General features: G+C 48.3%; 1 protein-coding gene across 1 annotated transcript in view; it reads right to left on the reverse strand.

Moving 5' to 3' along the window:
* Positions 1 to 1,619: 1,619 nt before the first annotated feature.
* Positions 1,620 to 14,956, reverse strand: part of DENND4B (DENN domain containing 4B) — a 70,088-nt gene continuing 56,751 nt past the window's right edge. Inside the window, exons 18-24 of the mRNA XM_048503379.1 lie at positions 12,979 to 13,132; positions 12,110 to 12,289; positions 10,280 to 10,707; positions 10,081 to 10,185; positions 4,992 to 5,182; positions 3,012 to 3,201; positions 1,620 to 1,670 (exon numbers count right to left, since the gene is read on the reverse strand). Of these exons, the coding sequence (XP_048359336.1) occupies positions 1,620 to 1,670; positions 3,012 to 3,201; positions 4,992 to 5,182; positions 10,081 to 10,185; positions 10,280 to 10,707; positions 12,110 to 12,289; positions 12,979 to 13,132 (1,299 nt within the window). The remainder of the gene's footprint in view (positions 1,671 to 3,011; positions 3,202 to 4,991; positions 5,183 to 10,080; positions 10,186 to 10,279; positions 10,708 to 12,109; positions 12,290 to 12,978; positions 13,133 to 14,956) is intronic.

The following is a 14,956-nucleotide window of genomic DNA, read 5'->3' on the forward strand; positions in this document are numbered from 1 at the left end:
AAACAGAGAAGCGGAGAACCCAGAATGTAAAGAAAAGGAGGGGGAAAGGGGAGGGGGCATCAGCGGCCGGCCCCTCCAAACGCCCGGTGGAACACATGTGCGTTTATGATTTATGGTTGTTGTTTGGAAAGAGACAACCTGTTGTAACTAATCAAGAAACCTTGGGGGAGAGTGGAACGGTGGTGATTAAAATCTGGTGTAGGGGAGCTGTGAGCTCAGTCCAGAGGCGTGGGGGGGTGGGGAATGGTGCCCGGGGCAGCACCTGCTCCAGCACCCCCCCTTGTCCCCCCTCCTCTCAGCCCCACCCCGCCAGGCTGCTCCTTCAGTAGCAGCCTGGTGGGGCTGGCTCGAGGGCGGGCGTGTGGCAGGCGATTCTCTGCCTGCCCACGTAACCAGCTGCTGTGCACCCAGGAACATGTGACCCCACACATCCCCATGAGCGCTCCGCCTCTGGCTGGGTCTATCATAAGAACATAAGAACTAGCCTGCTGGATCAGACCAGAGTCCATCTAGTCCAGCTCTCTGCTACTCGCAGTGGCCTACCAGGTGCCTTTGGGAGCTCACGTGCAGGATGTGAACGCAATGGCCTTCTGCGGCTGTTGCTCCCGAGCACCTGGACTGTTAAGGCATTTGCAGTCTGAGATCAAGGAGGATCAAGATTGGTAGCCATAGATCGACTTCATGATCCCATGATCTTGGCCCTCTGGCTCTCAAAAATTCGAAGTGGGCTCTCCCATAACTCTATTCTTTTTTTTTATTAATCCACTTGGAACTAAACTCCAAGCTAATCCTCCCCACATCCACAAACAAACCACAGAAGGCTCGTCTCAGCAAACACTAAAAGAACTTTTATTTTATTTTCCCTTTCCTTCCATAGAAACGTAGAGCTGGAAGGGACCTCCTGCTTTTCTGACCTCTCCTTTCTCGTGCCCAGGTGCTGCTTTCCAGCTGTTCGCGATGCCCGGCCTGCAGTTCCTTGGTGTACGACGAAGAAGTGATGGCCGGGTGGAGCTCGGACGACTCCAACCTCAACACCACCTGCCCCTTCTGCCCCCGCCTCTTTGTGCCCTTCCTGAACATCGAGGTTCAAGACTTCCAGGCCCTGCCCAGGTCAGGAGCGCCAGAGCTGCTCCTGTGCTTTGCGCACTGAGAGAAAGCCATAAAATGTACTGTTGTTCAGTGGCGTATCAGCCCTGGGGAAGGGGGTAACCTCTGTCCCCAGGCGCAACTAATCTGGTCACATGGGGGTGCAAAACCAGTTCCCCACGTGCCCAGATGCCTCCGTGAAGATGCTTGCTGCCTCGTCATGTTCGACCTCCCTCGGCCCTGCCCACGTCGTCATCAGCATGGGCAGGGCCGAGGAAGCCTCAACACGACATGTTCTTCAGGCTCTCTCAGCCCCGCCCATGTCATGGGAGCAATGACTGGGCGGGGCTGAGAGCGACCAAAGGCGCGGCGCCCTGCCCCCCTCCCGGCTTCTGCCTTTCCCAGACCCTGTAGACCTATTTGGGGTGACAAAGGTTGGACATTTTTATTTCTTTCTATTATTTATATCTTCCTTTCTCACTTGGGCTCAAGGTGGATCACACAGAGTGAATTAATACAATCAACATAATAGGTCATACAGTGGACAGTGTGATAGGATTACGGTTGTAGAACCGATCAGAAATCTAGGAACAGAAATGACTCTCAGGGCACATTAAATGATGCCAAAATTATGTGGTAGGATCTTAGTTTCAGTCAGCTAAATTCAGTGCTATAGACCACAGTGTCTAATAATTTATCCAAATAACTTTGTGAACAATGGAGTGTTGTGGGGTTTCCGGGCTGTATGGCCGGGTTTCAGTAGCATTTTCTCCTGATGTTTCGCCTGCATCTGTGACTGGCGTCTTCAGAGGATCTGATGGTAGTAAAGCAAGTGGAGTATATATACCTGTGGAATGTCCAGGGTGGGAGAAAGAACTTTTTGCATTGGTTAATAAGTGTAAAGGGTGCAATTAGCGAGTGTGATTTGCATGTGTTGAGTGGAATCCACCCATTTTAGCCTATGTAAGTAACAATGAAGTTGCATAATCAGTTAGGAAGGGCATCTACATAGTAGTTTCCTGGCATTTTAATCCCTTTGATTGCTTCCTGCCTGGAGAAATCCTGTGTCTGGGTGGGGTTCACTAATCCTTGTTTTGATTCTAGTGTTTTTAAGTACTGGTAGCCAAACTTTGTTCATTTTCGTGGTTTCTTCCTTTCTGTTGAAATTGTCCATGTGCTTGTGGATTTAAATGGTTTCTCGGTGTAGTCTGATGTAGTGGTTGTCAGAGTGAATAATTTAGCACAAAGCAACCCTATTGCCCTCATAGCTTAAACCCTATTGCCCTCATAGCTTAAACCTAGAACTTTCTTTGTGCCCAGTTTTATTATTTTAAGCATGTTTCTAGCCCTCATAAGAACATAAGAACTAGCCTGCTGGATCAGAGTCCATCTAGTCCAGCTCTCTGCTACTCGCAGGGGCCCACCAGATGCCTTTGGGAGCTCACATGCAGGATGTGAAAACAATGGCCTTCTACTGCTGCTGCTCCCGAGCACCTGGTCTGTTAAGGCATTTGCAATCTCAGATCAAGGAGGATCAAGATTGGTAGCCAGAGATCGACTTCTCCTCCATAAATCTGTCCAAGCCCCTTTTAAAGCTATCCAGGTTAGTGGCCATCACCACCTCCTGTGGCAGCATATTCCAAACACCAATCACACATTGCATGAATGGGGGGGGGGGGGGGTGGGGGGCGGGGGGGGGGGGGGGGGGGGGGGGGGGGGGGGGGGGGGGGTGGGGGGGGGGGGGGTGGGGGGGGGGGGGGGGGGGGGCTGGCAGGGGCTGATGGGAATTGTAGTCCATAACATCTGGAGTGCCAAAGGTTTGCCATCACTGGACTAGATGGACTCTGGTCTGATCCAGCAGGCTAGTTCTTATGTTCTTATGTTCTTATTAGAGAGGATCCCATTTGTCAAGGAGGGTAACATACCGGAGTTTCTGCAAAACCGTTGCATAGTGAGCCAGTCCTGGATTCCCTCTCAGGTTCTGGTTCAGTCTCATCCAGGGACAGGCAGTGGTACCGGTCACTGAGCACGGGGCCCTGCCCTCCGGGGGCTGGCGCTTCGCTGTCTCGTGGCCAGTCGGAGGAGACGGAACTGGTGTCAGAGCTGTCTGTAACACTAGGTGAGAGAGCAGAAAAAGTTGTTATCGTCTATCCCTGGCCCAAGGTGGCCAAATGAACCTTTTTCACAAAGGAAACATTTTTTCATGCAATGTGTGATTGGTGTTTGGAATATGCTGCCACAGGAGGTGGTGATGGCCACTAACCTGGATAGCTTTAAAAGGGGCTTGGACAGATTTATGGAGGAGAAGTCGATCTCTGGCTACCAATCTTGATCCTCCTTGATCTGAGATTGCAAATGCCTTAACAGACCAGGTGCTCGGGAGCAGCAGCAGTAGAAGGCCATTGTTTTCACATCCTGCATGTGAGCTCCCAAAGGCATCTGGTGGGCCCCTGCGAGTAGCAGAGAGCTGGACTAGATGGACTCTGATCCAGCAGGCTAGTTCTTATGTTCTTATGAGGGGCTAGAAACATGCTTGCAGAAAATAATAAAACTGGGCACAAAAGAAAAGTTCTAGGTTTAAGCTATGAGGGCAATAGGAGTTTTAAGCTATGAGGGCAATAGGGTTGCTTTGTGCTAAATTATTCACTCCTGACAACCGCTACCCATCAGACTACACCGAGAAACCATTTTAAATCCCGCAGCACGGCGGACAATTTCAGCAGAAAGGAAGAAAACCCACGAAAATGAACAAAGTTTGGCTACCAGTACTTAAAAACACTAGGAATCAACGAAACAAGGATTGGTAGACTACCCCCAGACACAGGATTTCTCCAGGCAGGGAAGCAATCAAAGGGATTAAAATGCCAGGAAACTACTATGTAGATGCCCTTCCTAACTGATTATGCAACTTCATTTGTTGTTTACTTACATGAGGCTAAAATGGGTGGATTCCATATGGCACATGCAAATCACACTAGCTAATTGCACCCTTTACGCTTATTAGCCAATGCAAAGAAGTTCTTTCTGCCACCCTGGACATTCCACAGGTATATATACTCCACTTGCTTTACTACCATCAAGATCCTCTGAGGCAGCCAATCACGGATGCAAGCGAAACATCAGGAGAAAATGCTACTGAAACCCGGCCATACAGCCCGGAAACCCCACAACACTCCATTGTTCACAAAGTTATTTACTTGGATAAATTATTAGACACTGTGGTCTATAGTACTGGTGTAGCTGACTGAAACTAAGAGTCCTACCGCATAATTTTGGCATCATTTAATGTGTCCTGAGAGTGTTTCTGTTCCTAGATTTCTGATTCAGGTTTCTACTAGCCGTGAAAATCCTATCCACACACTGTCCACTGTATGACCTATTATGTTGATTGTATTAATTCACTCTATGTATGATCCACCTTGAGCCCAAGTGAGAAAGGAAAGGTATAAATAATAGAAAGAAAGAAATAAAATGTCCAACCTTTGTCACCCCAAATAGGTCTACAGAAGGGTCTGGGAAAGGCAGAAGCGGGGAGGGGGGCAGGGCGCCGCGCCTTTGGTCGCTCTCAGCCCCGCCCAGTCATTGCTCCCCATGACATGGTGAGGGCTGAGAGAGCCTGAAGAACATGTCGTGTTGAGGCTTCCTGCGGCCCTGCCCATGCTGATGGCAAGCGTGGGCAGGGCCGAGGGAGTCCGAACATGGCGAGGCAGCAAGCATGCCTTCACCCGGAGGCATCTGGGCACGTGGGGAACTGGTTTTGCACCCCCATGTGACCAGATTAGTTGCGCCTGGGGACAGGGGGGTTGCCCCCTTCCCCAGGGCTGTCATACGCCACTGAACAACAGTACATTTTATGGCTTTCTCTCAGTGCGCCAAAGCACAGGAGCAGCTCTGAAACTCCTGACCTGGGCAGGGACCTGGAAGTCTTGAACCTCACGATGTTCAGGAAGGGGCACAAAGATGCCGAGGGGGGCAGAGAAGGGCAGGTGGTGTTGAGGAGTTGGGTGAGTCGAGGGAGCTCCCACCCGGCCATCGCTGCCAAATGGGCCACCAAGGAACTGCAGGCCGGGCATGGGCTGTAGCTGGAAAGCAGCACCTGGGCACGAGAAAGGAGAGGTCAGAAAAGCAGGAGGTCCCTTCCAGCAATGCGTTTCTATGGAAGGAAAGGGAAAATAGAAATAAAAGTTCTTTTAGTGTTTGCTGGGAGCGAGCCTTCTGTGGTTTGTTTGTGAGATGTGGGGGAGGATTAGCTTGGAGTTTAGTTCCAAGTGGATTAATAAAAAAAAAAAAATAGAGAATACAAATTATGGGAGAGCCCACGCTTCGAATTTTTTTGAGAGCCAGAGGGCCAAGATCATGGGATCATGAGAGTGAGATCTATGACTACCAATCTTGATGCCTCGCCGATCTGCAGACTGCAAATGCCTTAACAGTCCAGGTGCTCGGGAGCAACCTTGGCATAGAAAGCGTTGGGTTCACATCCCTGCCGCGTGAGCTCCAAAAGGCACCTGGTAGGCCACTCTTGCGAGTAGCAGAAGGCTGGACTAGATGGACTCTGGTCTGAGTCCAGCTGGCTTGTTCTTATGTTCTTATAATGGAGCCAGCTAAGAGGCGGAGGAAGCTCATGGGGATGTGTGGGGTCATATGTCCCTGGGTGCACAGCAGCTGATTTCCGTGGGCAGGCAGAGAATCATGCCACACGCCCGCCCTCGAGCCCCAGCCCCATAAGGCTGCTACTGAAGGAATGGCAGCCTGGTGAGGGGTGAAGACTGAGAGGAGGGGGGACAAGGGGGGGGGGTGCTGGAGCAGGTGTTGCCCCGGGCACCATTCCCCACCCCCCCACGCCTCTGGACTGAGCTCACAGCTCCCCTACACCGGATTTTAATCACCACCGTTCCACTCTCCCCCAAGGTTTCTTGATTAGTTACAACAGGTTGTCTCTTTCCAAACAACAACCATAAATCATAAACGCACATGTGTTCCACCGGGCGTTTGGAGGGGCCGGCCGCTGATGCCCCCTCCCCTTTCCCCCTCCTTTTCTTTACATTCTGGGTTCTCCGCTTCTCTGTTTTATTTTCCAGGGTGGATCTATGAAGTTCTGTTTTTATGATTGGATGCCAATATAATATTATTGATTGTTGTTTTAATGGGGGTTTTATTGTAACTATTGTTTTATTGTGTTGTTCACCGCCCAGAGCCCTTCGGGGGAGGGGCGGTATATAAAACCAATTATAAATAAATAAATCACGAGGCACGCCTGCCTTTTCCCTTAGAGACAGTCCCATTTGAAATTTCCGTTCAATCCATATAATGAAAACTGCAGGCTCCGGTACAGAAAAGGAAAGGGGATTTAAACCCTCAACCTTTACTTGATTTTGCAATTTGGTACAGGATTTGATGCTTAAATAAGGGCACGTCTGTTCAGCATCCTATGAAGAAGAAGAAGAGTTGGGTTTATATCTCCCCTTTCTCTCCTGCAAGAAGACTCAAAGGGGCTTACAAACTCCTTTCCCACCTCCCACCCCCAAACATCCTGTGAGATGGGTGGGGCTGAGAGAACTCCGAAGAGCTGTGACTAGCCCAAGGGCACCCAGCTGGTGTGTGCTGGAGTGCACAGGCTAATCTGAATTCCCCAGATAAGCCTCCCCAGCTCAAGTGGCAGAGCGGGGAATCGAACTCGGTTCCTCCAGATTAGAGTACACCTGCTCTTAACCACTACGCCACTGCTGCTCCTTGAGAAAAGGATACAACAGCAAAATGGGTAACCCAGTTTCCAGCAGCAAAACTGAGCAGAAGCCGAACTGCCCACTTTCTTCACTGCATGGCCCCAAGGCAATCCGAGGCTACAGGAGCCTGCAATTTGCATTTTAAGAAACGGCTCCCAAGACGCCTGATTTTTTACCAGGTCTCTCCTGCTATTTGGTCGTACCTTTTTTACTCTGTGTAATCTGCACAAATCTTAGGGCTATAAATAAAAGCAAATTAATAAATAAAGATAAGCATGCACTGACAAGACTAGGGCGGGGTGGTGGTGAGCGGCTGTACATTCAGAACAGTAGGAAAATTCTGCTAAATGATCTATGGGGTGTGTGGAATAGAACACAGAAGTGCTCCATATGAGCCAGTGTGACATACAGTATCAAATTAGAACCCCGAAAGATCCAGGTTTGAATTCCTACTTCTACCATCAAAACTCACTGGAGGATCTGGGACCACTAACCTACCTCACAGGGTTGTTGAAAAAAACAGGGACGAGGGAAATGTCACAGATTTGAGTAGCCATTGGGGAGTACCCATTGATTTAGATAGATAACTAAGACAAGTATATTTACTCCAAACATTTTGTTCTATCTCGCTGAGATAATTTACAGTCCACCTTTCCAAATAACAACAATAAATCATAAACACACTACACCAGCGTGGTGTAGTGGTTAAGAAAAGGTGAACTCTAATCTGGAGAACCAGGTTTGATTCCCCATTCCTCCACCTGAGTGGCAGAGGCTTATCTGGTGAACCAGATGTGTTTCCCCACTCCTCCACATGAAGCCTGCTGGATGACCTAGGGCACAGTTCTCTTGGAACTCTCTCAGCCCCACCTGCCTCACAAGGTGTCTGTCGTGGGGAGGGGAAGGGAAAGGAGCTTGTAAGCCTTTGAGTCTCCTTACAGGAGAGAAAGGTGGGGTATAAATTCAAACTCTTCTTCTTTTTCATCGAGACTCAAAAAACTGCTTTGCTTAATTGATTCCGGTTTTATGAGTCACGGGGAGGGCAATGTGGTAAGCAGAGCGCTGAATCACTCCCACCCCCATTCCCAATGTTATTCAGTCACCCATCTGGCTTCTGAGATCTTGGCAGGCCTGGCCTGGATGTATTTCAAAGGCCAAAAGGACTAGCATTTTTTTAAAAAAAGGTGATGTTCAATATCCTGAAGAAGCTGAATTATACAGCCAGTGGTGCACACTGTAATTATTTCCCCCAGTTTAGGAATTGCAGCATGCTCATAATTCTGATCCCTCGACCATGGCCCTTTTTGCACAAATCTTTTAAAACAGGTAGGAAATAAACCATTTCCTCCGTGGAGTTTCACATTGTTTTGCCTCATTTGCAGCCTCAAAGCATTTTAAATGAATCTTAAAATGATTCTTTTGTTGAAACATTTTGAAAACATCTTCATTGGCTGTGCGATCTATTGACTACATTTCCCAATTTAAGAAGGGTTTTGACCAGCTGGAACGGGTCCAGAGGAAGGCAACCAAAATAGTAAAAGGTCTGGAATCCATGCCCTACGAGGAGAGACTTAGGGAGCTGGGGATGTTTAGTCTGAAGAAGAGATGGTTAAGAGGTGACATGATAGTCATGTTTAGATATTTAAAGGGATGTCATGTCAGTGAGGGAGCAAGCTTGTTTTCTGCTGCTGCAGAGGCTAGGACCAGGAGTGATGGGTTCAAGGTGAAGGAAAAGAGATTCCACCTAGGAGTAGCAGTGGCGTAGGAGGTTAAGAGCTTGTGTATCTAATCTGGAGGAACAGGGTTTGATTCCCAGCTCTGCCGCCTGAGCTGTGGAGGCTTATCTGGGGAATTCAGATTAGCCTGTACACTCCCACACACGCCAGCTGGGTGACCTTGGGCTAGTCACAGCTTCTTGGAGCTCTCTCAGCCCCACCCACCTCACAGGGTGTTTGTTGTGAGGGGGGAAGGGCAAGGAGATTGTAAACCCCTTTGAGTCTCCTTCAGGAGAGAAAGGGGGGATATAAATCCAAACTCTTCTTCTTCTTCTTCTTCTTCTTCTTCTTCTAAACATCAGGAAGATCTTCCTGACAGTAAGGGCTGTTTGACAGTGGAATGCACTGCCTCGGAGGGTGGTGGAGTCTCCTTCTTTGGAGGTTTTTAAACAGAGGCTGAAGTTGGGAGTGCTGTGATTGTTTTTCCCTGATGGCAGGGGGTTGGACTTGATGGCCCTGACGGTATCTTCCAACTCCATGATTCTACGATTCTACCCATTTGTCTGAGGAGATTAAAATAATGTTGGTTCAGTGGCAGCTGCCACCACCCTCCTGGTTTTATTCTCTGACACCTCTTTTCCCACCCTCTTATTGCCCTGCGCACTGGCTATATAATTGACCATCTGCCAACCCCCTCACTCCCAGGGTCTGATCACTGGGGTCTGATGCCAGACGTCTCTTGTTATTAATTATTTATTGAAGGTTACTGCTGCTATAGTTTTAAGGTTTTGTATTGTTTTTAACTGGGGCTATTCGATTTGTTTTATTGTGTTGTTGTCTGTTGCTGTACACCGCCCTGAGCCCTTTGGGAGTAGGGCGGTTTATCAAATCGAATAAATAATAACAACAACAACAACTGTACATATTCTACGCAAATACCTCTAATATCCTAGGTCCTTGGGAAGGACTCGATATTCAGAGATGAATTCCAGACACTTGTGCTGTGTTGTTATGTGTATAATAATAATAATAATAATAATAATAATAATAATAATAATAATAATAATAATAATAATAATAATAATACACTAGGGCAGCACTTAAAACATCTTCGAATTGACAAAATTAACATCTGTCTAATTCAGAAGGCAGCCCTGCTGGGATCTGCACAAATACTATGCCGATACATTACAACTTCCTAGGTGAGGCTCATTACATTACAACTTCCTAGGTGAGGCTCAAATTGTAATGAAGGCCAACAACCAGCTAACGATCTGGCAGCTGTGAAATCTACTACTACTACTACTACTACTACTACAACTACAACTTTAAAAGTAGCCCATTTCTGCTCATCACTTGGCCATCCTGTGGGTGGCTCCCTCTCTTGCGGCAGCCATTTTGTGCACACGCTCAAAAAGATTGGACCCCTACTTTAGACTATGGAGTCTTCAAGGCAGGTTTCCTTTTCTACCGTGTCACACTGACGGTCATAAAAGTGACAGCTTTGAAGGGAACAGAGGCAAACCAGGAAAGCTGAGGGAGCCAGGATGTACCTCGACAGCCGGGGACTCCGAAAGCCGGTCACTGGATTTGCGGAGGTTGAAACTGCACACGGATGTGTCCGAGAGGTCATATTCACTGCCCAGGGATACGGAACTCTGTCAGGGGAGAAATACCACAGGAAGTGAGCTGCCTCGATTGAGAACCGGATGAAAGATCCTCATGTCACCCTCAAGTCTACCACAGGCCTACCTCAGACGCCGTGGAGCCTGGCCGTTCCCGGGGAAGGAGCAAATGGGTCTCCAAGGGGCTGCGGCGAGGCGGGGGCTCGCGCTGCTCTGACCCGTGGCGTGTGTGCGAGCGCTCCAAGCTGGCTGCGTGTCTGAGGGAAGGCCTCTTTATGGGGGACAGAAGCTGTTGCAGTTTGGCGGCCAGACTCCTACGAGGCGTGCCGCCAGCGTGGTTTTCAGACACCTGGCCCGGCCCCGCCTTGGCTGCTTCAGACTGAGCATCCACGCTACTCAGGGTCAACCGGTCACTCTCGTCTGTCAAGAAGCTGTTGACGTCCGACAGGCTCCCGTCCTCCGAGCTTCCGGGCTCGTCCTGTAGGCCCCGCAGCCAGGGGGGCACAGCGGGCAGCGTGTTGCTGCTGTGGCCCAGGCTGCCCGATGCTTTGGACACTGCGAAGTGGAGAGGACAGAAGGTAAAGAAAAAGGTCCCTCATAAAGTCTCAACAACTGCACAGTGGAAATTCTTCCCCTCAGCTCTAATTATCTTCTACCAGCGTAGAGTTGCGATTAAGCGCAGGTGGACTCTAATCTGGAGAACTGGGTTTGGTTCCCCACTCCTCCCCGTGAAGGGTGCACTCTTATCTGGTGAACTGGATTTGTTTCCCTGATCCCACACATGAAGCCTGCTGGGTGACCTTGGGAAAGTCAGAGTTCTCTCAGAGCTTTCTCAGCCCCACCAACCTCACAAGGTGTCTGTTGTGGGGAGAGGAAGGGAAGGAATTTGCAAGATGCTCTGAAACTTCTGAAAAATTGAGAAAAGTGGGGTATAAATCCTGCTGGGTGAGCTTGGGCCAGTCACAGTCCTCTCAGAACTCTCTCTCAAACCTAACAACCTCACAAGGTGGCTGTTGTAGGGAGAGGAAGGGAAAAGAGTTTACAAGCCGCTTTGAGACTCTTGACAGGAGAGAAAGGCGGGATATAAATCCATATTATTATTATTATTATTATTATTATTATTATTATTATTATTATTATTATTATTATTATTATTATTATTATTATATACTTAACAACACAGTATTATTATTATTATTATTATTATTATTATTATTATTATTATTATTATTATTATTATTATTATAGATTTCACAGCTATCAGATCTTTAGCTGGTTGTTGACCTTCATTACAATTCGAGCCTCACCCAGAGGCCTAGGAAGTTGTAATGTATGGGCGTAGTATTCGTGCGGGTCCCAGCAGGGCTGCCTTCTGAATTTGACAGATGTTAATTTTGTCAATTCGAAGATGTTTTAAGTGCTGCCCTAGTGTTTTGGAGGATGGCGCCCAGTGTGCTGATTACCACTGGGACGACCTCAGCTGGTTTGTGCCATAGACGCTGAAGCTCGATTTTCAAATCACGGTATCTAGTGACCTTCTCCTGTTCTTTTTCAATGACCCTGCTGTCACTGGGGACTGCTATGTCGATGATGCTCACTTTCTTGTCCTTGATCACGGTGATGTCTGGTGTATTGTGTTTCAATACTTTGTCCGTTTGGATTTGAAAGTCCCACAGGATCTTGACCTTCTCATTTTCCATTACTTTCTCTGGACAATGTTCCCACCAGTTCTTAGCTGTTCTTATGTTGTAATTCTTGCATCATCATCATCATCATCATCATCATCATCATCATCATCATCATCATCATCATCATCATCATCATCATCATCATCATCATCATCATCATCATCATCATCATCCCCCCCTCCCAATGGGAACTGGCAGTGCTGTCACCTCAGCTGTCTTCTACTGGCCCTCCAAAAGCGAGTCTTCTTCACCCACCTCCCAAAACTCACCATCGGCCATGCCAGCTCCCGCTGTCAAAGCTTCCTCGTGTTGAGGGAAGCTTAAGCTGCCGCTCTTCACCAGAGACGTTGATGGCAAACTGTCACGCAAGCTGACCCCGGACCACGTCGTCTGCCGCTGCAGATTGGATCTGGACCGGGAGGCCGGCGCCTTCGCACCTCTGCTGCCCTCTGCCAGCATAAAGGGAAACATGCGATTTTCAGCCAGCACCAACTTTGAGAGGCCATGCTCATCAGCCAACACGGTAACCTACTGCGGTCCCTTATTCTGCTAGTCTGTCAGCAACCACAGAGATTGCTCGCTGACACCTTTCCAACACGGGCTGAAGGGATCATTCGTAATGTAAGTCACAAGTTCTAAAAAACAATTCCGTGCCCATCACTGAGAGCCAGCGTGGTGTAGTGGTTACGAGCAGGTGGATTCTAGTCTGGAGAACTGGGTTTGATTCCCCATTCCTCCACATGAGGGGCAGAGGCTTATCTGGTGAGCCAGATGTGTTTCTGCACTCCTACATTCTTGCTGGGTGACCTAGGGCTAGTCACAGTTCTCTCAGGACTCTCTCAGCCCCACTTGCCTCACAAGGTGTCTGTTGTGGGGAGAGGAAGGGAAAGGAGCTTGTCAGCCACCTTGAGTCTCCTTACAGGAGAGAAAGGTGGGGTATAAATCCAAACTCTCCTTCTTTTCCTGGTCAATGCTTCCGCTCATGCATGCAGCTTGCCGAACTTGGATGCACGAAATAATTAACTGATGTTATCCATTCAGTCATTCGCGACCCTTGGCGACCCGATATGCCAGCTCTTTCCACATTTTTCTATTAACTGGATAGTTCCAGTTAAACAGGATAAAACCGGGTCCTTACCTGACTGGGCGCTGAGACTCCGAACCTCTCCTTCTTGCTGGCGCAGGCGCAGCGGCTGCCGAAACTGGGCAGCCCCCAACACCACGTTGCGCAGTTTGGCCCAGCGAAGGCGGCCCCCCTGAGTACTCGAGGGCCACTTGCTCTCCAATATGGCCTGGAGTGGGGGGCAGGGGGTGGGGGTGGTGAGAAAGAAGTTGGCAAGGTTAGAATTCACACTTGCATGCTCACACACACACACACACACACACACACACACACACACAAGGCACACATGTTAAGAAAAAGGGCAGCTATTTAAATACTTTGACAATATATTTTAAAAGCCTTTTTTGACAATATATTTAAATGCTGTTATCTTCCAAAATCTGTGAGAAAGAAGCTCACTCACTCACACACACACACAAAACGGAGGCTATTTAAATGCTGTTATCTTCCAAAATCTGTGAGAAAGAAGCTGACAATATTAGAACTTACACACACACACACACACACACCACTACCTATTATAAAAACCAGAGGCAATTTAAATATATTATCTTCCAAAATCTGTGAGAAAGAAGCTGGCAAGATTACAACTTCTACACACACACAAAACACACCTGTTACGAAAAAACTGAGGCTATTGAAGTGCTGTTACCTTATCTGTGTGTGTGTAAGAAGTGAAAAGTCAACTGCTGTGCCATGGGGTGAGGCATGACAATAAATACGGAGGAGATTTATTTGGGCTCAAAGGGACAGGTGCCTTTTCACAGCCCAGACGGCTGCTGCCTGAACTCTTGTCTCTTTACTTTGGAGTGGGCAGATAAAGCGCAAGCTCCAAGCATGCCCCCTTGGAAGTATTTAAAACTATTTACTTATTTTATTTAAAACATTTTAAGCCACCTTTCCACCCAATCTGGGTCTGCCCAGCACCGAACGTGAAAACACCCCAAACAACGTTTTGAAATAATAAAATAATTCTGTTCAGTAATTCAAAAACAGCACTTGAAATGATAAAATAATTCAGTTCAAACACATAAACGCACAACACCAGAACCAGTTGTGGTTCCACCCAGCCCATTCTATGCCAGAGAGGTAGAGTGATCGTTCAAGAACCTCGAACTTGACCTCCCTCTAACTGGTGACTGACTGGTCACAGCCTGCCTTCATGGGACACACCAGTCCTGCAGAGGAGACCTGCCTGCAGAGGAGAAGGAGGGCCCATAAGTGTTATTGGCAGTCCCAGAGGAACTGTTAAGGAAAATAAGTACGTGCTTAGAGAAGAAGAAGAGAAGAGTTTGGATTTATATCCCCCCCTTTCTCTCCTGCAGGAGACTCAAAGGGGCTTACAATCTCCTTGCCCTTCCCCTCTCACAACAAACACCCTGTGAGGTGGGTGGGGCTGAGAGAGCTCAGAAGAGCTGTGACTAGCCCAAGGTCACCCAGCTGGCGTGTGTGGGAGTGCACAGGCTAATCTGAATTCCCCAGATAAACCTCCACAGCTCAGGCGGCAGAGCTGGGAATCAAACCCGGTTCCTCCAGATTAGATACACCAGCTCGTAACCTCCTACGCCACTGCTGCTCCTAAGCACTAAGAAGAAAGGGGGCACCCCCACCACAAAAAAAATTACCTTGGCTAAAGAAGGGGGGGTGAAAAAGGGGCACCACCACACAAAGAAAGTTAGTTCAACTTCAGGTGAACTGGGGTCCTACAGTAAAAGTCTCTGTCACATATGTGCATATCTTACAGATAGAAATGCAGCCAATACTCTTAACTAAAACACATAAAGATCAACACCATCTGTAAGCCGTCGTAGCACTGCCACCCAGGGAATGCGAATTCTGGCAGCTGAAGTTACTGACGACAAGCACATGTATTTGTATCGCAGCAACCACAGGGAGCAGCCAGCTGTCATGATCCTCTAGTGCAGTGGTGGTGAACCTTTGGCACTCCAGATGTTATGGACTACAATTCCCATCAGCCAATTGGCCATGCTGG

This window comes from Sphaerodactylus townsendi, linkage group LG01 (genome assembly GCF_021028975.2).
Source record: "Sphaerodactylus townsendi isolate TG3544 linkage group LG01, MPM_Stown_v2.3, whole genome shotgun sequence".
Classification (NCBI taxonomy): Eukaryota; Metazoa; Chordata; class Lepidosauria; order Squamata; family Sphaerodactylidae; genus Sphaerodactylus; species Sphaerodactylus townsendi.